At 40.9% G+C, this 27,441-nt stretch overlaps 2 protein-coding genes across 3 annotated transcripts in view; one reads left to right on the forward strand and one right to left on the reverse strand.

Moving 5' to 3' along the window:
- The window catches only part of furinb (furin (paired basic amino acid cleaving enzyme) b), an 82,413-nt gene extending 66,109 nt beyond the window's left edge, over positions 1-16,304 (reverse strand). Inside the window, exons 1-2 of one of the 2 annotated variants that reach the window (XM_042410603.1) lie at positions 15,821-16,304; positions 9,568-9,847 (exon numbers count right to left, since the gene is read on the reverse strand). In XM_042410603.1, the coding sequence (XP_042266537.1) occupies positions 9,568-9,744 (177 nt within the window). In that variant the 5' untranslated portion in view covers positions 9,745-9,847; positions 15,821-16,304. The other variant, XM_042410604.1, reaches the window with a different exon arrangement.
- Positions 16,305-16,779: 475 nt separating this feature from the next.
- On the forward strand, positions 16,780-25,132 carry accs (1-aminocyclopropane-1-carboxylate synthase homolog (Arabidopsis)(non-functional)). Its single transcript, XM_042410602.1, has 16 exons — positions 16,780-17,245; positions 17,427-18,088; positions 18,189-18,934; positions 19,039-19,098; positions 19,231-19,301; positions 19,431-19,500; positions 20,502-20,568; positions 21,015-21,112; positions 21,328-21,405; positions 21,592-21,692; positions 22,164-22,253; positions 22,361-22,406; positions 22,544-22,685; positions 23,455-23,597; positions 23,706-23,859; positions 24,140-25,132. Exons 2-16 carry the CDS (start codon positions 17,449-17,451, stop codon positions 24,556-24,558), a joined length of 2,925 nt encoding a protein of 974 aa, XP_042266536.1. The 5' UTR covers positions 16,780-17,245; positions 17,427-17,448; the 3' UTR covers positions 24,559-25,132.
- Positions 25,133-27,441: the final 2,309 nt, after the last annotated feature.

Raw genomic sequence — 27,441 nt, forward strand, 5'->3', positions numbered from 1 at the left:
TTTAAAAACTTTTTGTGACCATGAGATCTAGGAAAATACATAGTATTACAATGCTGACAAAAAAATGACCCCCCTCTCTCAACATTGGGCTCAATCTGCTGGAAATAATATACTGGCAATTTTCTCCATGGCAACCTAATGCCAGTACAGATTGCAGATTGGTGTGCCAACAGACAGACAGTCACAAGGGCTTTACAGCTGTGAGGCAGTGAGCAGGAGCAGAAGGTTGCACCAAACCCTATGATACCTAAATATCGCAAAAACAAATTTACACATAAACACACACACACACACACACACACACACACACACACACACACACAGAAAAGGACGTGCATCTACCCAATACAGAAACAGCAAGCAAGGAAGGACGCAAGGTTAAATAAATTAATGGAGATGTTTGATGCCAGCAGGCACGCTTAAAGTTATCCACTTACTTAGTTAGAAATTTAAAAGATGAATAACGTCAATAAAGTTTTATTTCCATGTTAAGGTCTGCGAGTTAAAATGAATACAAAAAACACATCTCTTAGGGGTCATACAGAGCCACAACGAATGGCAAAGCTTGGCTTTTGACTGGTTCATGTTAGTCTGACATTCTCTAGAAATAAAATTAAGAGATATTTATGAGCTCCAAAGCATTGTAAAATGTCTACTAACAGGTAATTAGAAAGAAAATGTTTTAAATATTTCAATAAATGATTTATTTTTGAATGGTAAATGTATTTAACTTTAACTTCAAGACAAATGAGTTTGACTAATGTGTTATACATTTTGTGCCATGAGGAAACTGAAACTATTAAATACACTGCAATAATTTTTTTGGACAAAAAACAAAAAATCTTTCAGTCTTGAATCAGTTGATGTACCAAAAACAACCCTGCAGCCAAACAGTTTTTAAATGAACTGAAATTTGAAAACACAACCTCTTATTAAAATTACCATTCAAGTTCACTGCCAATTCCAAGTATCGTGTGATTCAAATTCAACTATCTGATAACACATATTATGCTAGTAATGCTGTTGTATAGGATCAGTATGTAGTGCAAATACTGACCTTATTAAACCGATTGAGTATTAGTGAGAAATTACTGAACCACATTAAATTCTGTCTCTTATTATTGTGTTTCTAAAATCAATTTGTTACTACTATACAGTTAATAAACTACAGTAAATTAAGTAAAGTGACTCTCAATAACAATTTGCTTAATATGGATGCTGGTGTATACATGTCTTTACTTCTGTAAGAAGTGTTGTGTCGTTACAACCTTACACACACATTTCAATCAGCTTCACTCTGTGAGATGTACAAATTTTACATGGGAAAAGAAAAGAGGATGCAGGGAGAAGGGATGGAGAAAAAAAAGGAGGAAAGACTGTTCTGTCTTCCTTCCTTTTTTTAAATTTATGACTGAAAATAGGTCCTCCTCCTAACATTTTTTGGATTATGGAAACATTTCATGCAGCTTTATGATGTTGGGAAGGAAGCGGTGCTGCGAAAACAGAAGAAAATTAGGGCAATGTTTGTCAATCATCCTGTATTAATATTAATAGTTTGGATTAATTATGTTGAACACACTAACGTTATATGATGAAATCGTAAACACACTAAGAGCAATGCTGCACACTGTATATTTTTGCATGCCGCTTAAGCTGAGAGCAAACACCACGTTTAAGACAACATTCATAAACACATAAAGTTAAATGTTTTATTTCACACATTTATGTGCTTTACAGCTGGGTTGCTATCTTGACATTATAAAACATTTTTCCCATACTATACATCAGTTCATTATGGCAGATGGCATCGAACCAAACTACTAATTACCACTCATGTTTCATCTACTTGACCAAGACTACCTTCATGTTTTTCACAATGCTGTTGATTTCGTCAATTGATGTCAAGATCACATCCTTTTTGGTGACTAAAATAATATTAACTAATTATTGGATACATACATTACATAGATAAGTAAAAGGATGCCAAAGATATATTTTAACTCAGTTTTTGCTGAGCCAGTAAATTAAAATTAGAATACGAAAGCTTATTTATATCAAGTGTTGGACAATTTGAAATTTGTAATTTTCACTCCCCCACAATAGATAGTTATCACAGTGTTTACCTAAAATTACTACATTCTCAAAATTACTTGGGACAAAAGTGTTTCAGAACAAAAAAGCTCTAGTTTCTGCTGAGAGAGAATCTCTTTCGTACATTAATCTCTTGGTACTGTTATAATACATTAGCACCTCCACGGACTATTTCTATTGAGATTCGTTAGTGCCAACAGTAAGACTTCACAGCTTTTATTCAGAGACGGTCCTTATTTTCCCTTTAAAGTCCTGTGGGAAATAGAGGACAGCAAATACTGCAGGTGTAGGTATTGGCTGTCTGTATGCTGCAGAACAATGTTGTGTCGGTTTATTACTGAAACTAAAGCAGAAAACAACAGGCAGAGACAGACATGCAGAACCAGAGAGAGAGAGAGAGAGAGAGAGAGAGAGAGAGAATTTTGATGTTCCTTTTAATAAACTATTACGTTAAAATGAGGGCAAAAACAGCACCTAGCCAAACAAATGGACTACCACACACACATGCACAAGGGCACACATGCCTCCCGATTGCACTCAGGGCAAATGAAAGCAAGATAAAAGCAATGACACTGTCTGATACAATCAGCAATCTGACAGAGCTTGCTTAACAAATCGTGTTCAAATATAAAATAATCAAACCCTCTCCTGACACACAGTGCAAACTGCCCTACATAGCCTTGTAGTTTCTTAAAAGCATCAATGTTATTTCTTAAGCAATAATATATGAACTCAACCCTGACACTGCTGTGACTGTCTCACACAGCCACTAGATCAGCAGACCAGAAAGAGAAAGTTGTATTGTATTTGTTATGTTACATTTCATGCCAATACAGCTCATTTGAATTGAATTGAATCGAGAAAGAGGGAGACAGAGAGAGAGAGAGAGAGAGAGATCGGACACTGGGCTTGTGCATCACACAGTTGGCAGAGTATCATGGACAATGGCCTTGGAGCGCATTACATTCCACCTAGCACAAAGCGGGTATGCTTGTGTGTTTGGGGCTGTGATGGTATGAAATTGGAAAACAGTGGTCTGTAAAACCGAGAAATTGAGGCTGGAATATTGGATTTTTGGAGAAATATTACAGCACAGCTGTAATATTATCAGCTGACACTAGCTGACTGCAATCAAACATTTGCCCACTACCTGTAAATAACCTGTTCCCTCTGCAACACAAGAGCCAGTGGAGTGTTTTCCTGCAGTATCTGAATAGGGTCACGACTTAAAACAAGTTGGACAAGAAAACCTATGTGTTGTTTATTTCAGATTACACTATAGCCACATGTTTTGAGTAAGTTAGCTATAAATAGAAAGCGACCAAGACACCCAAATGGAGAGATATTAAGAGAAATAGAAAGACATGAGAGACACAAGAAAGAGGCTCTGGTATTAGATGTCTACTCTACAGAGCAGGGTGATTCAGTCTGGCAACGCCCACAGAGCCTGCCCATCCTCATAAAAACAATGATTCTGACTCGGCTCACCAAGAACACAACATGACATTTAGCTCTAAACCCTGGTCTGGAACTCCTACGCAGACACAAAAGCGTTATTGAAAAAAAAAAAAGAAAAAAGAAAAAGAGCTTTTGAACACATTACAGAAAAACAGATACAACAATGCTCTGTGTCAACTAAAATGCAGATGCACACTAGGAAGCCTAAATGACATTTACACTTGAACCCTGGTGTTGAACACATGCACACACTCACGGACTCAAACACACTCTCACTCTCACTCAAACACACTCAAAAAAAAATTGAGCGGAAACATAATAAGTGAATCTGCAAATACATAAAGACGTGCCACACAGACAATAAGGCATTTTCTGAGCACTGCAGTGAACAAACATTCAGTTCCGTGATGATCCCATAATCACATTAGTGATAAAAATCCCATTAACTCCTGATTATACATCAGCTTCTCTGCTGTCTTCAAGTGCCCTGTAGAACAACCATCAAGGATGATGGAAAAATGACTAAGCTGTTTCCCCTCTAAGCCCCCAGCCCCACAAAGCCTTGCCTAACCCATACCCTCACATAACCCACAATGCACTGTCAGAGCACAGACACTGCATAAAGCTTGTAGATCATCCTTCTCGCATAGCACCCACTCAGGGACCAGAGACTAAAATAAAACTTATTTGGGTGCCTCTGTGAAACAATGACTGAAGATGTACTCCCACAAAATCTAATTCCAGACAGTGGATAATACTAAATTTCACCCTTCCAGCCATCCAACACGCATGCTTTTCCGTCCGTAATACCATACTCCATTAGCTATCTTCCCTTTTTTTTTTTTTTTTTACCAGTGTCTCCCACAGGCCCTCACAGTCATCGAGATATCACCACAGGTCTCACTTGTACTCTTTTCTAATTTATCCAATGGGAAATTGTCAATTATCTCAATTCTTTCTGCACTCTTCCTGACTCCCCTTTTATTATCCACCTCACCCTCTCGAAACTCGCAGACATCTATATCCACTGTTGAAATATCAGCCTCTCACAGCAAAACTGCAAATAGAAGCTCCAACGCAGTGTTTCATTAGGTTGTAGAGACAGACATCTTGTGGTGTCATGCAACTCAGAATCAGAGACAGATAGTCCTGGTTGGCTGGGGTGAGGTGAGGTGAGCGAGTTGTTTTTGGGCCCCACTTTGGGAAACGGGGCTACACTCCTCTTTCATGCTCTGGGACCCAGGCGGCTTAATGTCACATTCACTACAAATGACAAGCTGCCATATGGCATCAGACATTCAGTAACAGACAGCTGTCTGAGAGAACCCGTTCCTGTGCCTACTTCCAGCTCTACTCCTCTGATGCAATCACTAATCAACAGAAAGGAAAAATAAAGATATATCTCCCAATTTATCTAGCAGTTTATTGGACAGAATATAGGCTAGAAATGTCTTTGTGGCTGGATAGAATGAGGGAAGGAGAGGTAAACAGGACAAAGAAAGCGCTAAAAGTTTTTTAGGGAAAGTGATCACATAAGGGAATATGAGAGAAAGAAGAATAGCCTAGTTCAGAGGCAGAGGGAGGTTTTTTTTCTTCTTCATTGTGTCTCTGGGTGATCGTCTAGAATATGTATGTGTGTTCTGTAAGCAGAATATTGAATATTTCATTTTACTCAATTCACTAAGACTAGAAATTGATTCTCTATCTAGAATTCACAGAAGCAATTAAGAGTAAAAGTCCATTAGAGGCAATTATACCTAATGTAAGCTTTCTTTCACTCAGCAGTACAATAGTTTCAGACTGCTGGAACAACTGCAGCTATCCAGATCAATACTAAATCAGGGTTTTTGCTGCCTAGAGAATTTAGAGGCAGCCGCCTCCATCAATTTCCAGGCCGCCTCCGTCAAAATCAGGGTCCCCACAGATCCTTAAAATGTCTTAAAACGTCTTAAAATATTTTATTTTGTAATTCAAGGTCCAAAATATCTTCTTTTTAAGAGGGGAGGCATTGGATTTTGTTATGTACAAAAACAATGAGGATAAATATTGTAACATTCCTGATAACAGGAAAAAGATCACAAAAAATAAAAACAAAGAAGTCCAGCCCTCTGGCAGAGCAACCACAGCTTACATTAACACATAAATGCAGGTTCAAAGAAGCCTGATGTGAACTTTGTGAAGCTTCCCTATTCAGCAAAATGTATTTTTTTATTTTAGCTGTCATGCTTTCAGATATTTCTGGTCAGTTTTGGGGGGGGGGTTTGGTGCTGAGCAAAACCATAGACTGTAAAAAATATGGATGTAGCCACTATGATGTAACGCATTTATTTGTTCAAAGTGGGCGCTCTGGCTGTCACCATCTTGGCAGTGCCCGACTCTGCCTAACACCCGGCTAATCCAAAATGGGCAAAGAGGTGGAAGTGAGGCGGGCCGAACGAAGCCTGGTTGCTGAATCAAGCCACCTAGAGGCTAGCGACCTGTCACTCAAAGCTACCACCTCCTTAATTATGCATAATGTCACGGCTTAATAAAATTTGAACAGGTGAGTTATAAGAAAATTCAACCCCCGTACAGATGTCATGAAAGGGGATATTTGCTATAGAGATCAAAACCGTTTTTTGTACCAGGCTGTAAACATGTTTATTTCTGATGTAAAGTTGGGCATTTTAACATGAGCGTCTATGGGGATTGACTTGCTTTTGAAGCCTCAAGTGGCCATTCAAGGAACTGCAGTTTTTGGCACTTCTACATTGGCTTTATTTTTCAGCCCCAGTTGATGCTGCTTGAGCAAAACGTGTTGCTGTGCGTAAAGGTGTTACTGGTGTTACATGGTGTTTGGCCATACACCCATTACATTACTTGCCCACCGTCCCCATCATCGTTTTGCTTTTTAAACCGAAATAAAACCTGTTTAGTTCATTTTCATGTATCTGTGCCCGTGTTTATCAAACTAAAAAAATTCTAATTTGTAAAATACTAAGCGTGTTATCAATACTTAGTCGATGGACATTATAATTATAAACTGAAAATGTCTGTTCCGTGACTGTCAGCAGCAGTGGAGTCACAGCACAGAGTAGCGGAGTGAGATGTCTGTCCTCCCTCCTGCTCTCTGCTGTAAACAAATGTAATGCTAGCTGTTAGCAAGCAGCTGCTCTCATGTTTCCCTGGGTGTTCGTGCTCTCCCGCTCTCTGCCTGCTCAGCCTGCTCTCGGATGGTAGGCGGGTTGCTCCAGTAGCTACAGCTTCACCGTCACACACACGTGCGCTCTCTCTCTCCCTCTCAACCACATACTCGCTACGCACTGAGTTATTCCTTACGTTACTTGGATAACATTTTAGTTTAGAAAACACATTTTTAGAAAAAAATCCCCAATGGTTAGGGCCGGCAGGGGGGCAACTCAGGCCCGGCAGCAATACACTGGCAGAAACCCTGCTATAGTGCCACTATATTGCCAACCATGTAGACTGATAGGGATGTGTTTGCACCTTTCCACTGTTTCAGCAGCTATGTTCATTTTCAGCCGTATCTGTCTTATGTTATTCATCGTACCATTTAATGTAATCTCAAACATATAGTGAGAACAACAGTTGTATTACTCTCAGATTCAACAGATGTTATTTTGGCTATGGTTAGGCTTTTATAGTTTCAAGGGCAAGGCCTGCATTGGCATCATCTTTTCAAATTAGCTGAACATCTTTTGGTGATAATTTCAAATTCACCATCACCCCTATTTACTGTTTAAATCAAAGTTGATTGTGAAGGTGTAAACAATGTAAACCATTAAGTCAAAATGCAGCACTAATGGCAGGCTAGATCACTTGGAGGTTATGTAGCCTAATTGAAATTGACAAACACAGGTATCAAAGGCCAACTATCAGTATTGGAAGATATTTTTCATATACATATATATATATATATATATATATATATATGAAATATGAATATATATGAATATGTACACAACTGGGTTGTGCAAGGGCCAGAGGAAGGCATGCACACATGTAAACAAATGCTTGTAAAACTATCAGGTACCACCCCCACCTGATTTTGGGCCAGGAAAAACCCTGTAATTTAACTCAAGATTCAAGAAGAATGCAAGTCCCTCAGACAAGCACAATGTTAAGTCACATGGATACAATTTAATATGAAGGGGTGGACAATAAATATCATTTAATAATAACACACACCTAATCTCTTCCAGATTGTTGTAAACCCATGTGACAACTGTTCAATATCATAACAGGGAGACTAAAAACATCTGGCCTTGCACTCCAGACAAAGCTCTATCTTTGGCAAAATAAAGAAAGCAAAGATAAGCCTGAATTAATTTTGCAAGCCTCTCTTTCAGAAAATCCTCTTTATTGATGGGGAGAAGTGGGGCGGGAATATGCAGAACCTCCTACGCATGATATTCCTAAGAAGTAATCCAGAAGGCTGTTCACTGGCGTGTGTAGCACTCAGGCAGCTCCACAAAGATGCATGCAAATGGAGTTAAGTCTCAAGTGGAGCAACAGGGGAAGAGGGGACCAAATTGTGACTCACTGTCAACTGCTGAGCACAAATATGGAAAAGCTTAGCCTTGGAAGCATTTTGCTATTCAGGGGAGCTAACACACCACTGAAAGAACAATAAGTCACTTCTACTTCTCTCTCTATCTCTCTCTCTCTCTCTCCTGTTCTGACAACTGTTTTTCTTTCCCCTATCTGTAAACTTTGTGACAGTTCAATTAATTAAAATGAGCTGGCAATCCTAAATATAGAAGCACAAATGGTGGCAATATAATTAAACTACCTACATTATAGTTAAATATAACAACCTTCCTTTAAACCCTAAAATAACAGCCTTATTATTTCTGTCTATTTCTAACCCTTCTCTGTAAACACAAACGGGATTTCCGCCAGTGTTTTGCAATCCTGGCGGTCCGCCAGGCCTAAGCATCTGGAATTTTTTTTTTTTTTACATGTATTTTTAAGATGTTTTTTTAAACTATAAAATGTGTTCAACAAGTGGCGCAGCTCCCTTAGGGAAAGGCTCAGTGCGTAGGTTGTGTGTGCAGCGAGTGTGCGGTCAAGAGGGAGAAAAAAAGAGAGAGAGAGAGAGAGCGTGCGTGTGTGTGACGGTGAGCCTGGTGACCGGAGCAGAGAGTATGAAGTTAACGGTATAGCTGTGAATGTAGCAGTGCTATGTGTGTACAGTTTAGGCTATTTGTTGGTGAATAAATGCTACAGCTCAGGATCCAAGCCAAGTTCCCGTGTCTTGCTTTCCACCCAGCTAAAGTGAAGGGGATTAGCCCCAAGTTAGCGACAACTTTGGCCCAGGCTCACTTAAAGCTGGGGTAGTTATCTGGAAAAGACAAAAGAACAGACAAAAAAAAAAAAAAAAGAAGCCAGAATTTCAATATACAACCCACCTCCTGCGGTCTCCACTCTCCCCTCTCTGTCCTAAGTCTCTCCCACTGGACGAGCATATGCGTACGCTTCATACACGCATGCAACACATCAGTTACTGCACTCCCACACAACTCCCTCTCAAGGCACAACAACCTTGACTAAACAGCAAACAGGACCGCCTCTCACCTGTTTGAAGTCCGCCACAAAAGTAATGAGTGTCCCATCTCCCTGCTTGTATTTGAGTGCTACTCTGTTTCACTTCTTGGAGCCGAGTTCACTTCCATTGAAAGTCTGTCGCTCCGGCGTTGATAAGATTATGTATAACAGCTTTTCTGAGGGAAACCCTAACAACTGTCTGCCAGTGTGTTAGAAGTCATGCATGCCCCACTTAAGCTACAAGAACTGGAGGAGGCCACGCGTTTGCAATCCGTTGCACAAACAAAAGGGCCTGGAGGTGTCACATCAGACTCTCTGATGCTCAGCTTTGATGTATAACACTGATGTTCACCTATGAACCATAGCTATATATGAATACAGGGACTGATACAGAGTTATTAACTATGACAGAGGCCCCCTTCAGTGTGTATAAACTAATGCGCTCACACATATACTGTAAGCACAACTTACATTGCCGTGGTTGATGAAACCATGTTGCCTGGCGATGCGGTCAGCCTCCTCGGGCCCTCCATTGATCTGGACAGCCCAGGCGTTGGTGTAGACCTCTGCAGCATCAATCCACTTCAGCTGTGCTGTCAGGAGGACAAGGACTGTCCATAAGTGCAGCAGGGCCACCCTGGCATCCATGAAAAGGAGAACACTTCACGGGGCTGTTTATCCGTCCGTCTGTCACTGCTTCCCAGGCAGAATGGAGCTGCTCTACCTTACAGCAGCAAAGTAGAACAGTGGCCTAGAGATGAGAGGACAGAGCAAGCTATAAAGACAACCATGGCCTTCTTAAGTGGGTCACTCTAGGGCCTAAATTACCTACTGCAGATACCATTCAGAAAACAAACCCGAAACTGCTGCACAAAATAAACAGCACACCCACAGACCTTATCATGCATCGTACTTAGCTCACTGTACACTGTGAAACTCAGAGAGGAAAAAAAAACATCTTAACAAATGTGTAATGCATAAATATTAGGTCAAAACAGACAAGGGCTCTGCCAAAAACAATTATTTTTCAATCCTTCCTCATTTTTTTCCAGGCCTGAAATGGTAATGTATGATAATGATATACAGTAGGCATGTTGCTGCAATACAGGAGGAGCTCCAAGCAAACCAGTCCACAGCTAGTTGTGGCAACTAGAGAGACAAAGTGGATTTTTAAACCCTCTTTACTAATCTTAATATTAGGATATTCAAATTCAAGCAAGTATGTGGTAGGCATGAAAAGGTACAATGTATTTTAATTGAATAGTAAAATAACAAGCATAATAAAAAGAACCATTATTTGAACAGATGTTCAAGCAAAAAAGATTTTCAGGCTGTGATATTCGTCGGTCCTTTGATTTGCAGCTCTTTGAGTTGTAGGAAAGGAGCCCATGAGTCACACATAAAAAGGAAAGCTTTGTGGTAAGTTAACCGGCACTGAGTGAGAAGAAAAATGATAAGGTGTGGGATTTCGCTAAGTATATCAGTTCATCCTAAGAAAGATGAAGAGGAGGGAGGTGATGCAGGTTTAAATGCCTGTCCGGTCCCACTGCTGATCCCACCAACGTAGCATCACCGCATTTAGTGAGTCAATCCCTGCTACACCGTGAAATGATGTGAAAAGAAACAGGAGCAAAGTGTATAATCTAAGTCATTTAGAACTGAACAAATTTAAGTATTTTGTGTTGGGTTGTGACTGCTGGTTTCTCTGGGAGGTATAAAAGTTCAAAGATAAATAATTTCCTCTATGGCCACCCTCAGGACAAATAAAGATTTTTATCCGCATTACCTTAAGGCTTTAAGGATGGAAAAATCATCAGTGTGTTCATTCGGTCAAACACTTTCAAACTGTGGAGTGTAATGAACATTGGAGGCTTTAGGGGCAGCTATGGGGCTTTTGACTTTCAGTCTTGTTAATGAATTTTGGAAAAAAACAATGGGAGCCTTTGTCTTCTGCAAGGTAACGCATACATGCGGTAGAGCAGACTGTTCTACTGATTGGTTGAGAGTGTTTAGACTCTTCGTAGGCAACAGAGGTAAAAAAAAAAGGTATTTTCACAGCAGAGCATTCCAATTAAGTGGTGGTTATATTTGGTTTTGACAGGTTCAAATTTTAGTGACCCGTTAATATTGATTTTCCATGGTATGAGGATATAGGTCTTGCCAAATAACTAGCTATTTCTCAAGGACCTGGAAAATAAAACTAATTGGAAGAAGGCCTATTGGCAGTGGGTAATTTGAAATGTAACACCGTAATTGGTTTGCGGACAAGTGCTTGTTTTTGCCTCAAGTTCTCCCTGAAATCTATTGTCCAAAACGGGCAAAACAATTCACAACTTTTTTTACCAACATAGAGGATGCCCTTGCCCTTCATTCACCCTAACAATTATCCTCTGCTTCAGGGGAATTCTGCGTACCCAAACGATTCAAAGAAAATGAAGCTCGCTGAATACATCTGTGGCTTCACAGATACATTTAGGAGTGGGTGTGATTTGAGCACAGCAGGAGAGGTGGTGGAAACATGACCATGGGCTGTCACTCTTCCTGTGGAGCAATTCTGAGCTCATTAGATGCTATGCTGGAGTCGCAAAAACAGGAGCGGGGGGCCTGCTGTCACTGAGAGGGCTGAGAGAGGGAGGAATAGATGGAGAGAGTGAAAGAGACATAGGGGGAGGTGGGGTATAACTCTTGCATACAGCATTGCGGATAATGAGTACATAATAACACAACGCCCAAAACACCTTCTCTCAAAACACAGCCTGGAGAGGAGTTAACAAGAGGCTGCTTACTCTTACAATATACATCAAAGGCCTAAAACTGAGATGAAACTTCAACCCTTCAAAGCACGGGAGAACTTAAGACTTTAGAATCTAAACTAGAATGAAAAGAGAAAATCTGTTGCATAACCTCTTTGGAGATTATTACCGCACTCGAGTGAGTGAGCCAGTGGAAATGCAGGGGTGGATAGGTGACCTGTGGTATGCTAAAATAACATGACAGCTTTGCATTATTAATTCGGCACCTCTTGTTTCAAGCTATTGACAGACCTCCAAATGTGGTTCAGTATGTCATAGTGATAAGGATTGCGAGAATATCTAATCAAACATTCATGATTTTCAAAGACCACTTTCTCACTCAAGGAACGGAACATCAGCGGTGACAACAGGTTGTTCCTGTGATAACACTTCTCTTAAGACGTTGTGTCCAGAAAATATGTAATGAGCAAGTCTCGCCTCTCCCTCGGCAACAACAGCTGAGGTGCCCTTGAGAAGTGTACTTCACCCCCTCCCCAACCGCTCCAGTGGAGCCATTCAGTGGCCAACAGAACAGGACTGTGTTGCGCAAACCAAACATAGTGATTCCTGTCCCTGCGACACCCTCTCGCTCTTCACCACCACTTATTCTAGGAGGAGCTGGATCAGCAACGCATCAACACCGTGCATTCATTATAGTTCTGATATCATCATTAAGCCCTTGGGCAACAGCTACTGCACTGCTGGATATTCTCCGGAGTTGCTGCTTTAAGGAACAGTAGCTTTTAAGATCTATTAAGAGCCAGACAGCTGAAAATGGATCTTTATGCAGAGAAGGTCTAGCAAGATCTGGGGGGAATATTAATGTTCAGTAATATCAATATGGTGAACCAACATTTTATCAATATGTAGTCAATATAATGTTGTCTTTTCCTAATCTTACTGTGAATCTGAATTAAAATGCTATAGCAAAAGCCCAACATAAAATTAACTGGATGTGCAAAAATAAATTGCAGTACATACAATTTTACAGGCTGCAAATAGATGTGACCGTGATTTTTTTATTCCACGTTCATTTTATAACGGCTGCATTTGTGTTTTCATTTATAGCTATTTATCTCATATTTACCGCTACTGTCATTCTCAGAGGTCCCCACCAGAAGGTCACTTGACCACACCTCAGGTAGAAGAGGAACGACACAAGCAAACACCCCCCTCAGGTGTAATCACTACCTTAACAAGAGGCTATATATGCTGTCTTCCTTCCTTTGTTCTTTCTTTGACCCCGGTTGTGTGTGTCCTGTAAGTAAGATTTATACATTATTTGATTTAAGTTTCTGATAAGATATTTAATTTGCATGTTAATAACTTTCTTCTCTTTTTGCAGAGCTCAAACCACACATACAAATACCAAAACATCAACCAAAAAAATAGAAGAAAACAAACATCTGTCGTCTGTCTATGGGTCTCTCACACACACACACTTCAGCCTGCCCACTAGGTTTAGAACAGTCATCTTTGTTAATAAAGCTCAATACTACTCATTATACTTTTTTGGCACAACAACTCTTTACTACCCAAATATGATGGATCCTTGCCAAAGAGTTTACATAAATATCAGCCAATATATCATCATTTCTTTTAAAACTCTCAGATATCCATATTGGTATTGGATTCAAAAATCCAGCATTGTAGCTCAGTGAAATGATTAACAAAAGACTCTAATAATATAAACAGCTACACTCATAATGTCACTGCATTATTAAAATCAAGGCACTGAGTCAAACGCATTATGATATTCCATTATCAGTAGAGCCCACATCTAGATCTACCTCTTATAAAGCAATGGTAGTGAAGACATAGAATTAGAGGACAAAGCTTGAGACCAGAAAGATATCAATCTGACTCTCATACCCATCTGGAAAATGCATATGACCTGGAAAACACTTGATCCTCAGCTGCTCCAGTGCAACCGCTTGAATGCGCTACTGCTGCCTGAAAGCGAATTAGTGAACAGCAGTAGAAGCCTACGTTTACATAAACGTGTCCAATTGTGCAAATGAGATGTATGTGATAAACAACATGCACATTCTGTTAACTTTCTCACTCTTCTCACTTTGCAAAGACCCTACAAACATTATGTGACAGAATAACAGATCTCCTCTTGATGGGGATAAACAAGCTATTTCCATTGGTAATGACAAGCACAGTAAGCTGTGAAAGACCATATGCAGCACTCAGCTCTATTTCAGGCTGCCCAACAGCCAAATCAACACCCACCATGTGCTCTAGTCTGGGCTGCCTTCACATAGAGAACCAAGGCACAAGAGAGAACTGAAGCATTTGTGAAGTACCACTGACAGCCAAGCATCCTCTCCTGAGAGGGAAAATTGCTCAGAGTGAAAGTGTGATTGCAAAACCAAAGGTATTGCACGGGCATGTTGTGCTCAGTTAGGACAGTGGTACACAGCTGGAAGTGAGCTGTATGGCGATCATCTGAGACACGCCGTGAAGTGAGCAAGAACGCTGTGACAGAGTACCACTAAAGCCTGATCCATCTTAGCTTCCAGTGTCCACGAGAGATGGAAAACCCAGATAAAATGTTGTCTAGGGCAGCAGTAATGTGTCCAGGAGAAAGGATCAATGATGTAAGTAATGTCCCCCTGAGAGATCCAACCCGATTTTTAACAGCCATCTGAATCTTGGCATTGTTCCCTGTGTCAAACTTCCCCTCATTCACAACACGCTTTGCCCTAGTTTATAGATGAGTTATATTGTTGACAAGTTTGTCTTCCGACTTCTTTCCCCTCCACTGCCTTTCTGTTTTATGCTTCTTATAAAATGTGGGCTTCTAAGAGAACGCAGCTGAAGAATTATCAGTATTGTTAAACTGTACTACCGGTGACAAATCAACAGAGCTGGAAAGGTGGTGTCTAGGGCAGAGTGTGCATGTAAACAACTCAGTCCACCTTCCTCTGGCGATGATACAGAACCATCTCCTATAATAGCTTTGATCTCTTAACTGGCCCCGGTAAGATTTAGGCCACACAAAAAGAGGCACAAAAGGTTAGTTTTATATGGTAATCTTTGATGTGGTAAGTAATGTAATCCAATTGAGAAGGAAGCAAGCCTTGCTGTTTGCCTCAGTAGATGGTGACCTTGACTTCCTCCCTTGATGAAATCCCTGTGGGTGTTACAACAGAGGTATAAAATAACAATGACAACCCAGAGGATAAGATATGCTAAGTTTGATCACTTAAAGTTCAGTTTTTCAGCGGAATCTGGTTTGCTGGTATAACCAGAGCTCACTTTGTTCATCTTAAAATAGGCACATATATTTAGCTAATGCCAGTGTGAAGCTGGTTTGCTGGTAGCTTGGTTTAAACAGTTTCTGCCTTGCCTGTGAAGCAGAACTAACTTAAATTTATTACACCAATTCCCACGTTACACAGATAAAAGTACTTGATGAGGACTTTAGCCTATTATGGCTTCAGGGTGAATAAGTAAGAGAAAAAGAAAATATAAAGAGAGAGACAGAAGGATGGAGGAAAGCGGAACATGAATCTGGATTGACAGAGTCAAATGAGACATGCTGCAGAAAACAACACTGTAAATACAACAACAACAACAAACATGCCGGTATCTTACCAACAATAAACTTCAGAGAGAAAGCACTGCGGATCAAAGGTGGTCAATTGTAAGGCTAAGTCATGTCTCCTTCAAAGAAAAAGGTCCACCTATACTGGGTTAAGAAAGCCTGTTATCCAGACTAGGGTAGGATGCACCTGACTGGGAAGACTGGTGAGGGCTGTCGGCAGCGCTGGCAGAGACTTTATGCTAAAATAGCCGTCATGCTTTCCGCAAATACTCCCGTTGTTCCCACCCACTCTGCCACAGCTCCCCTCCCCGTTTTAAACACGTCTGACTCGTGGCTTGAACTACAACTAAAAGAATCAACCAGTTGTCACTCGTACCGTTTCCAGTCAGATGCCAACAGGGATCGAGACGACAAGCCTCCTCATCCTCCTCTTCTCCCTCCGGGCGGAGACTCCCCTTTCTCCTGCGGCTTGCCTTTCAACTTTACATCTAGCTTTAGTGGTTAACCTGACGCTGTACACGTCTCCTACTCAGTCCAGGAGATAAATAACAGTGTTATCCGCTCACACCCATCCTCCTCAAAAAGTGCTTAATTCAATTTTCCCGTGTAACGTTAGCTTATCATCCGCCACCAACTTGCCAGTTAACTTCAACCGTCGTACCCAGTGATTTCTCTCATGGCTTCTTCTAACGGTTTCAGTTGTTTCACATGGCTTGTTTGATGACAAGAGTATGCTGGTATTAATTCACACCTACAGAGTAAATACACGGATACAAAAAAGGGGAGACAGAGGGGGCTACATGCCAGTGCAAGATGTAACGGTTCAGAACTGGATGGAAATGACAACAAACTGCCACAAACGCTTTTCTCCAGGAAATACGTCACGTTTAGAGCCGACTGGACTATCGTGTGTGCTTCATTTGGTTACCGCAATTGTTAAGAGGGGCGGGGAATTGTTTCCAGATGTGTGTTGTCCAGTCTGAAACAGGGACAAACTCCTTTAAAGTCACGTTTACCCTCTTTTAATTCGACATCAATATTTTACCCTCTTTATCAGAAGAGATTAATTTATTTGTGTCATAATATAAAATGATAAATTCATACTGTGTAGTGGCAAAAAGCACAAATTTGTGCAAGGATTTGATCTTCAATGACAAAATATAGATTATTGTTATTCTGAAGATAAGACAACCTGTTTTTGGTTATACTTGAAGCTGTTAGCGTTGTTTTCAACCGCTTTTATAGTTATTTTATCATCGCACACAGGTACCGGGTCACGCCTGTGTTAAAAACACGCATCCTTGTTGTCTGGATAACTGATTTCCACCGCTGTATGAGACCGCCATCTTCTGGGCCTCTGTTGACCTTACACACACGGACAAAACCACACCGTATCGGTAGAGGGGGCCATAACACAGAGCTCTCAGTCTGACTCTGACTCGCATGGTTGTGTCTACCCCGTTTACAGCCTGGCATAAGTGAAATCCAGCCCGCTTTCAGCAGTTTCCCCGTTAACACGGACCAAAGTTATCCCGGAATAAGGACAGCACGCATGTGCCGTCAACCCGGATGTAGATATTTTCACGCGTCCAACGTTATTCCCCATTTCACCAAGTTGTGATAGATTTGCTGTTACGAATGAAAATGATATTTTAGCACCAGCTGGACAAAGCTTTTGCCATTCCAAACCGGTCCAAAACGGGTTAACCAAGCCGTGAAATGAGTCGACCTGTGTGGATGTCACATCTGAGTGACACATCCACAACAATCTGTTTCCGAAGAGCTGCCCTTAAGATTTACGGTGAGAGGAGAACATGAGTGGGTAAAACAGCGTACATATAATTTCTGTTGTCATGAACTATGGACATTAAGAATACATGTGATCACTTTAACCCGAAATCAGTGTTTCTTGTTGCGTCTGAAGTTGTGATGACAAAGGTAGGCTGCGCATGTTTCAATGATCCCCTCATCCTGTGTTGCAGAATACATCCTGTAACTTAGAGGATGGACTTTCGCGGCAGGAGGCATGAGCGAGGCAGCAACTGGACCGACCCGGAGATAGTGGAGCTGCTCCAGCTGTGGTCCGATGAGTCGGTCCAGATCGAACTAGAGAGCTCATTGCGCAACCAGCGTGTGTTTGACCGCATAGCCCAGATCCTGCGGGAAAAGGGCATCTACCGTACAGGTGACCAATGCAGGGAGAAGATCAAGAAGATGAAGCTGGAGTACCGCCGCATAAAAGACAACCACAAAATGAGGTCTTGGAAGTTTTATGATGTGATGGACAGGGTGTTGGCGAACCGACCGGCTATCACCTACTCTTCCCTGGGCGGAGCTGTTATAGCTCAACAGGTCTTTCAGAGCCCGGGTGGGACTGATGCATATCTGCAAGGGGTTTCAGCAGGTTCCTTTGGTCCAGCTTCTACAGGGGGGTTTCTGTTTGGTCAGCCTCCTAAAACTGGAGATCCGCTGGATATAAAATGTGAAGATGTTGAGGAGAGCATGCTGAACTCAGGTGTTGCACCTCCGGAGATGTACTATGGATCTGGGGATGACCAGGAAACTGATGGGCAGTCTCTACTGGGACCAGAGGACACACTGGGTCAAGGAGAGAGCTCAACAAATGCAAGGATCTCCCCCTCAGGTTGTTTATCCAAATTATAAGCGCATTTATCATTATGATTGTGACTAGTTGATGTTAGATTGTTGCAAAGGCTTGTCTCATATCTTTCTCATGTCTCCAGGTTTCACTGACCTGAACATTGCTGGCTCTGCCACCCAATCTGGTGGTGGTCCTGTGCCACATGACACCTCTGAGCTACCCACTAAGGAAGGTTCTCACCCCCCAGCCGCTGTAAGACAGAGGAAGCGCCGCCGGGCTGCCAAAACAGCATGGAGCCACATAGGCAGTCAGGGGCGCCTGGATAAAGCTCTGACCAGCTTCCTCACCTGGCAGCAGTCTGCTGAAGAGCGCCTCCTCTCCCTGGAGGAGGCGCGGCTGGACAGGGAGCTGCAGGCCGAGGAGCGGAGGGAGCAGCGGGAGGAGAGGAGGGCGGAACTGGAGCGGCAGCATGAGCTGCGCCTGTTCAGCATGCTCACAGGGGCATTGGTCAGACAGAGTAGTCCGACCACTGCAACAACAACACCGACTGACCCCACCGTCTCACCCCCAGCTCATCTGTCAGCTTCACTGATGGCCACAGCTGCCCCCTCTGTCTCTGCCTCGTCATCTTTATCCCAGCCACCTTCAGAGGCACCCACCACACAGGCTGTTTCCACTGAGGACACAACAGAGTCAGCACTGCCCACATCTGTCAAGGCCTCCAAAATGTCTGAGAGCATTTTGACAAATCTGAGAGGCGCAGAAGCCCCTGGCCGTAGCGTGTACCTGTCCAACCGTGGTAACACTATCCGACAGCATCAAGGCATACTCCAGGAGGGCTATGCCCAATATGGAGCGGACAGATATCACGACACAGACAACCCTAATGTGAGTGTGTCATTTAAATACCAGTCACAACAGTTTGGCAGCTCTAATGTGTTAAAAAATGACACTAAGATTTGTTTATAAGATCCTCTTTTTCTCACCTCCAGGGTGTAATAAACATGGGCACCAGTGAGAACAAATTATGCTACGATCTTCTTCATAAACGGGTAAGATTAACAGTGTAGTCACATATGGATAATAATGATGTAATGCTGTATAATATGTGTTTACCCTTGTACATTATTTTAAATAACTTTGCCTGCATTCGCAAATGAATCCATTTCCCCTTTCTGTCACAGTTGACCCAGCCTGACATGCTACATATTGACCCATCCCTGCTGCAGTATTCAGACTGGAGGGGACACGCATTGTAAGAGATAAAAGTCAACATTTGTCTTCATTTTTCATGTGAAGCACATTTGTCATGTGGTTCATATTAAAAATTTAACAAAGTAAACATTAACCCTCTTTACAACCTTTCCATCTTGCTCTCTTACAGCCTGAGAGAAGAGGTTGCAAAGTTCCTGACTCATTACTGTTGTTCTCCAAACCCTCTTAAAGCTGACAATGTGAGTGAAGATTGTTGCTTTTAATGCCTGAGTGCAACATCAGTAGTATGATCAGCTTGTGTAAGGAAAAAAGCTACAGTCACTTGAATATATTACGATAAAAAGAGAGTTTGCAGGAAGCATACAAGTAGCAGATATGGAAAATGTAACACTATATAGTTACTCTCTCTGTATACATAGTAAACATAATTCAGCTGTAATTGTGCTTTAATGGAGTTTAATGGATTTACATTTTGTGAGACTACAGTATTTATTTTTCCTCAGTACAATATGTCAGAGGGATTAGATTTCAGATCATTATTTTTTGTTTATGATTAAGATTTTATATGCACAGCATACAAAGGTAAAAAGATGAATTTCTAAGAGAATAAAGTGATGAATAGCATTACAACAGTATTATCTGCAACATCCCAATGACTGCATTAATAATTTAGTTCTTCAGAATAACAACGTCTGCTTTTGACATCAAATTAAACATCACTTCTAATTTTTTGCTTTGAAGTAAAACTTGACTGAAGGACTTAAATTAATTAACTTTAATAAGGTTTTGTTACACTGTGGTCTTGCTACTTTTTTAGGGAAACTATTTATATACCTTTTCCACCACAGACAAATATAAAAGTGATTATTTTTTTGTGTTTGTGTAACTAGTCGACCTGGATCTCTGAGATTTGTGTGAAGAAGGTCCCATGTTGTGATTGATAGCGATGTCCAGTAAATTGTGTAATTACTGACTGTATCATACCCATTCATTCTCAAAAAAATGAAGGCAGTGTATTAAGCTAATTTACTTGATTAACTCAATTATGATTACAGAGATACCAAATTCTACAATTTAACTATCATTGCGTTTTTAATGTAACCGACTTAATTTGCAAATGTAATGAAAGGCTGTTTTAGCAGGTGGATGAATTCGTGCATACAGTATTTATCAGGCCTCCCTCTGTGCCTTAATTGGCTCTTTCATAACTCAGTGAATGTGTATTTGTGTGTTTGTTCAGGTTGTGGTGATGAATGGCTGCGGTTCCCTTTTCTCATGTATCGCTGCAGTAATTTGTGACCCTAAAGGTAGGTTCACAAATGCACTGATATACACAATCAATACTTTCATATATTTACTGTATGAATACAAATGTGTACAATAATATGAAAAAGCTGGCCATGTTTTTTTTGTTTTGCCTATTTTATATTAAAGAAAGATTATCATTATATAAAATACAACAGAGAATAGACGCGATGTAGCATAATAATTTAAACAAAACACTCCATACCTTCCTTAATTAATTTAGTGGTATGTCATTAATTTGTGTTAAGATGCTTTACAAGATTAGATTTGCAAGTTTTACTCGAGGGTGAATTTGCTTCAAAATTAGCAATGAAAATTACCACTAATACCCTAAATAATGGATTATATGCTCTCAACAAGAAATCATTCATAATTGACGATTTGCAAGGAGAATATGTTCACACTTACATTGTGTATTTAAATGTTTCATATGTTTTTCATTTTGTAGATGCCATTCTCATTCCTACTCCTTTCTATGGTGTTATCACTGAGGACCTGCATTTGTATAGTGATGTCAAATTGTTTCATGTTCCTCTTGACTGTGAGGTAGGAATACAGAGCCTGATTTACTTGCAGTAAATGCCCACATGTGCTTGTGTATGTGTCTGTTCAGTATGTACATACTATTGCGCCTTACTGATTGTTTACATTCAGTATAACTCATATTTTTATGGACATCATTTTAATCTTATGCAGTAGGTTGTATGTTTCAGCTGTTTGGTGTTGAAGTAGTTTTCCTTTTTCCTCTTTTTTATTTATAGGCCAGTGACAAAGACAGTCGACCCTTCCATCTCACTGTGGCCAAACTAGAGGAAGGTCTGAAAAGAGCAAAGCAGGAGGTAATTCATGAATGCATTTTTAACACTTGCCCTCAATGAATCCTAAAAGAAACACTGAAGTTTTATGTTTAGATAAAGGCCTCGGATGCTGTTTTCCTGAGATTTGTTTTGCAGCTTTCTCTTTAAAGACTGTGAATCTACAGTATATCACTTCCTACTTATTTAGAAACTGTTTGTCTCTTTTAGGGGTCGATCATTCGAGCTGTTATCCTGATGAACCCCCACAATCCCCTTGCTGAGATCTACACCCCAAAGGAAATGATTGCCTTCTTGGAGTTTGCCAAAAGGTAGGTTTGCCCCACTACTATCTCATGCTGTGGCCTAAAACTGTAATCCTCCCAGTCTGCAGTCCTGTGGCTCCTTAAAGCACATTGCCAAGCCGTTGCATACAGTTCCTGGTGTGAGCTCTCTTATTTTACGGCCGAGAGCTCTGTTCTGTGTGTGGAATATCAAACGCTCTTGAAGGAGTTTTATCACCTCTCTCAACCATCAGCATATTGTCAAGTGCAGCCATGTGCCAAGGAGTCTCCTGCATTATCTATTGTTTTCTAAATGATCTTGCCAGAGCAATTCCCTCCATAGACCCTCGCAGGCACTGAGCTGCTGTAACCATAAACCACAGTGCTTTTACACTGACATAGGACGTTGAAGGAACCATTTTACATTCATGTTGCGTTTTCTTTGTTATAAGCAATCATTAACAGTATAAAACATTATTAATGCTGTACTGTAAATGTTTCTATTGTTTCCTGCTTTAGAAATGAGCTCCACGCCATTGTAGATGAAGTCTACATGCTGACAGTATTTGATGAAGCTGTCACATTTCACAGTGTCCTCAGTATAGACAGGTACTGCGTGAACCTGACCTCTGCATGATTACTCTATCAGACCCTTAATCATAACAATTGCAGCTGAAGACAGCCTCTTAACTGCTAATGATGTGCCCTTATTTCAGTTTGCCCGACCCACAGAGGACACATGTAATGTGGGGGATGAGCAAGGTACGTACTGTACTGTACTGTGTGAGAGTGTGAGACTTTTTATATCAGTGCTGATAGTACAGTAAAATCTCAGCTTTTCTTCAGTAGGTGTTTGCTTTCACTGTCCTCTCTTGTTTACTTCATCTTGTCCTCTCTAGGACTTTGCAATGGCAGGAATCAGAATAGGCACTTTGTATACTGAGAACAGAGACCTTGTGGAGGCGTTGGCCCAGCTGGGCTCATTCCATGGTATCTCTGGAACCACACAGCACCAGGTAGCACAGCTCCTTCAGGACAGAGGTATGGATCCAGGCTTCATATGTGCTTTTGCAAACACACTAATGTAGTCGTGTCAGATTTACCCTAAACACAACTTGCCAAATGGGAAAATAATCCTTACAACAGCTGTCTTTTGGTAAAGAAGCGCCAACATTCTCCCAAAAAACAACCAGCTGTATTTGCACAAAGTGAGCAGTTTCTGCATGTTTGACTTTATATTCATGAATGCAGATTATTTTGGAATGCAGGCTTTCCCTAATTCACACACACGCTTCCTAGTGCTTTGCTACAGAGATATATCACCCCCCTTTTTTGAGCTTGCACTAATTTGACAGGAGCACGGCATGGGGTTCTGCTGCATGGCACACTGCACAAAGACTAGACTCACTCAAGTCAGTGTCTAAATGCTTTGCTCACCTAGAGAATGAAGACAATCTCCCAGCTTTCGTTGTTAAAACTGGGTGAAAACAATTAGAGAGTTTTAAAAAAACCTGCATTGCAGAACCAATCAAGTCTTTCCGGCGACCCTTCATATTGGGACGGCGACATGTAGTTCACTATGGAGGAGAATGGGGGGAGAGCATAATTTCCGAGAAGGCATGTCCTTGACAAAATGTAAGGGGCGTAGGTTTGTTAGCAGCCGTTCGAGCAACTACTTTGCATTTAGAAATTCCTAGATGATCGGTAAAGGTGTGGAGATCTCCGATTGTCTGGTATTGTGAGACTTCATAAAGAATTGTAACATTTTGTTTACACTTACCTATTGTCACTTCACACTCTCATGTTCCAGAGTGGATCAGCGAGGAATTTTTGCCTGAGAACCGACGCAGACTGAAAGCCGCTCACAGCTACATGACAGGAGAGCTACAGAATATGGGAATCCAGTACCTGGACAGGCCTGCTGCATTGTATGTCTGGGCTGACCTCAGGAAGGTAACAAGACCAAAATCAGATTGAGATTGTTAGCACTGATCATTTCTTGAAAATGTGGGTGCATTCATGTAGCCTGTATGTGTCACTTCTGTCTCTCTGTTTTGGTAGTACCTCAGAGAGTCATCATTTGAGGAGGAGTTGTCTATGTGGAGGTGCTTTCTCAGACACAAGGTGGTGTTGAGCTGTGGTCAGGCCTTCTCCTGCTCCACACCCGGCTGGTTTCGCATTGTCTTCGCAGACAAACAGAACCACCTTCAACTTGGTGAGTCTTAAAGTATAATATACAGTACATACTGTTTCTTTCACTGTATGAACTTTCTGTGTTCACTTGATTGTTTAGGTATTTTTCACATTTTTAATGTTTTTCTCACCCATTCCCATTTTCTGCTTTAAACTAGACATTGATAAGATTGTATCTGTTATTTTGTTGACCATTCAGTGTTTTGTGTTATTCTAACTTATTTCCTGCTTTGTATCTTAATCTAGGTATTGATTGGATAATAGTTACTGACTTCTTCTGTTAATATTTTGTGTTATTCCAGGCCTGAAGCGAATTAGAGAGGCTTTGAAAGAAACTGAAGAAAAAAGTGCCAGCCGTGATTCACCCTCTATCAAAGAAGCCAGTGATGAGAGGAAAAAGTCAGTGAAAGAGGACAGTGCAGATTCAGACAATGCTGCGATTGTAAATTCAACATCATCACCCCAGAGCAAGTCATCAGACCAGCTGAAGGAGAAGGATAGCCCTGTTCCTGACACAGGCTCGCTGGCCGCTGACGAGTTTGTATTGCTGGACTGCCAAGCATCTAAGCCTGCAGAGAGCCTGGACTCTCTGATTGGTACTCTTAGACATCAAATCCGCTCCTCTGATTGGCTGGAGAAAAACACTCCAGAGCTGTCTGCCGGGGACGACCCAGAGATTCTTGATGTATTCAAGGCCCTGCTGCAAAGAGCCAGAAAGTAAGCTTAGGATAAACAGGCATGAATGTAGCTGCCAAATTTTCGGAAGGCAGAGCTTAAGCATCCTTCTTGCTCCCTTTGTTCACGGTGAAAAGCTCGACACAAACACCTGACACAAGGTCAAATCTGACGCCTATTTTTGAGAGAGTGAAGAAGAAAACATTAGCCGAGAGCAGGCTAAAGATGAAAGAAAAGTAACGCAAGCAACAACAGGATGGTAGAACAGACCGCTGTGAGAGTACTTTCCATCTGCTTCTCGAGGCCTTACTTTTAAGCTGCTAAGAGAGACGGCCTTGCTTTTTTTTTTTTTTTTTTTTTTTTTTATAATCCAGAGTCAAAAGATGTTTATTTACTGAAGTAAATGCCAAATGTAAATCAACCAAAATCAGTCACATTCTCTTCTCAAACATTTGAAGTCTGTTGATCTGAATCTTATTTTAGTCATATGCACTTTATTTTATCAGAATGTATGTTACTTTCTGTGAAATTAATGATCTGTGAATAAAAGAATGAAATGTTATCTCTATATTTGACCATAATCCGTCATTTTAAATAAACTTTAATGCGTCAGTGATGAATATGTTGATCTTTCTCTTCCTTCTTTTACATGTAGGTTAATTTTACGCATTTACGTGTTTGACACCTACTGTATCTAATTTTGTACAAAATGTGTTGTCTTGCACTTAAAGGTCGTGAGGGCATTTCAGTAGGACTGTTTTTTTGAAATATGCTTTTGGGTGGGCTGTGGGCGCATTTCCGTTGCAACAAAGGAAAGCGAAGGGGGTGGTAGTTATGTGACGAAGAGGAGAGATCGTCAGCCACATCACACTGTACCCCACTGTGAGAAAGAGAGAGTGGGATTTCCTTAGCTATTATGTCATGCATAATGACCCGCTGACACCCACCACACAGTTTCTGTACTTGGTAATAAACAAATGTCTGAGTGGTATATTGATGACACAGAGAATCTCTCAATTCTCAAGAGGTTTAAAACTTTTTTAACTTCCTTTAAATGTAAATTTATTCTTTATTCCTCGTTGCTCCATATCAGCCACACAAACTTCTGCTTCCTCAAACATTGCACGGCTGTTGTTGGAACTTTCACTTTCTTTACAGTGCGACTTGGTGGGCCACAAATGGAGAGTTCACGGGGAAATCTAAGGGCTTTCTGGGGGAGTTTCCATTGCAGTGGAGGTGGAGTAAGTTACAGGCTTGATCTGTGAGAGAGCTGTGAGCAAGTCATTATGTGTCAGGGTGTTGAATGTTATAGTACAGTAGTGTTTGTACAGTAGTAAACACTTAGAGTTCTTGTAACTTAAACTTGGCTTTACCTCAGCACAGACTTTAATCACAGTATAACTTAACAGCTTTGTTCCTGACAGCTTTTTTCTTTCATCGAGAACAAAGGTAAGACGATACTTTCATCATGATTTCACATTATTACAGCTGATTTATATAAAACAAACAAGGTTAGTTTTGAGACACATTTACCTGCTGTTACCCTACTTCACTGCACTCTAATTACACACCGTTTGACTCCTCTACTCTGTTTTTTTCCCTGCATCTCTCAGGGTTGTACAAACATGAAATTGCTGGAGTTAGGGGACTCCATCAGTCGCTTTAGATTTGCTCAGTCCTGTGTGGGGCTGGCTGGTTGCCTCTGTGTGTGCTATGCAGTCTGGACACCATTCTGGCTGAAGGACAAGGGACTCTGGACAGAGTGGAATAACACTAAAAGTGACCAGACAAATCGTAAAGACAGCAACGTCTTCAATGGTGAGCAACAAGCCGCATTCACCTCTTAACACATCTGTCACACATCAGTCAGCATATCAAATTTTTCATCTATCTAAAAGCTGTCTCTTTGGTTTATGTTAAAAGTTTGAATGAAATATTATTATTATATTAAACAGGAAGGGTTGACACAACATGTATTTGTTGTGTTGATAAGACACTGGTTCTGCCATAAGGAGGCTTTTTTTAAACACATTTGAATCTCTAGAGGGATTCAGCATTATGAGGAAGTTTTAAAAAACACTGGGTTCCAGAAGAGCCTTTTAGAAGTAGTAAACAAGTATGAGCTTGCTCGTGTACCAGAGGTGCATTCTTTGTATCTGTTGAAGCTCCCACAGACGACTGAAGGCAGATGTGCTGAAATCTTGGTCAGCTTATTCTAACACATTATTTTTCTGTTCTACAAACATGCATTTCAAAATGAGTTTAATGTAGTGTGTCATTAGCTACAGTAAATGGAAACTACTGAAAAAGTACATGAACTCTTGATTTTACTTGTCTGGTTTCAGTTGTTGGCAGACTAATATCGCATGGGTTTTCATGGCATTTGGAATGTGTTATTCCTCCCCTCGGGACATGTTTTAAGACATTTAAGAATAATATTCTTGAAATAATAATATTGTATGTATATTTCCTCCCCAAAACAAGCTCAATTTAAAGTAAAATAAGAATTTAAAATGTAAATATTATTTAAAAAATACATCTACACGTTCATCCTCTCTATTTTTTGTTTTAAAGTTCAATTGCTAGACACAAGATGTCTGCCACTTCACTGAGAAGTCCGTTCTCAGTGAATGTGCCCTGGAGATTTCAACTTTCACCATCACACTTGTGTGAGTTGCTTACTGGAACATGATTAGCTCCAAACTAGTTGTTATGTCACAAAATCCCACTCGTACCAACATGTCTTAAACTGAGATTCAAGATGAGTGCAGAGAAACTTTCCCCTCTCAGCAGATGAATGTGAAAACAGCTTTCTGGTGTCAAACTCTTACACGCATCATTGTGCACAGTGAAGCTCAAACATCCAAGAGAACACATTTTTCAGTGGCAGTTTACAGAAAATCTAATTTATGTCTGTATATGTGTCTTT

The sequence above is a fragment of the Thunnus maccoyii genome, chromosome 5 (genome assembly GCF_910596095.1).
Source record: "Thunnus maccoyii chromosome 5, fThuMac1.1, whole genome shotgun sequence".
NCBI lineage: Eukaryota > Metazoa > Chordata > Actinopteri > Scombriformes > Scombridae > Thunnus > Thunnus maccoyii.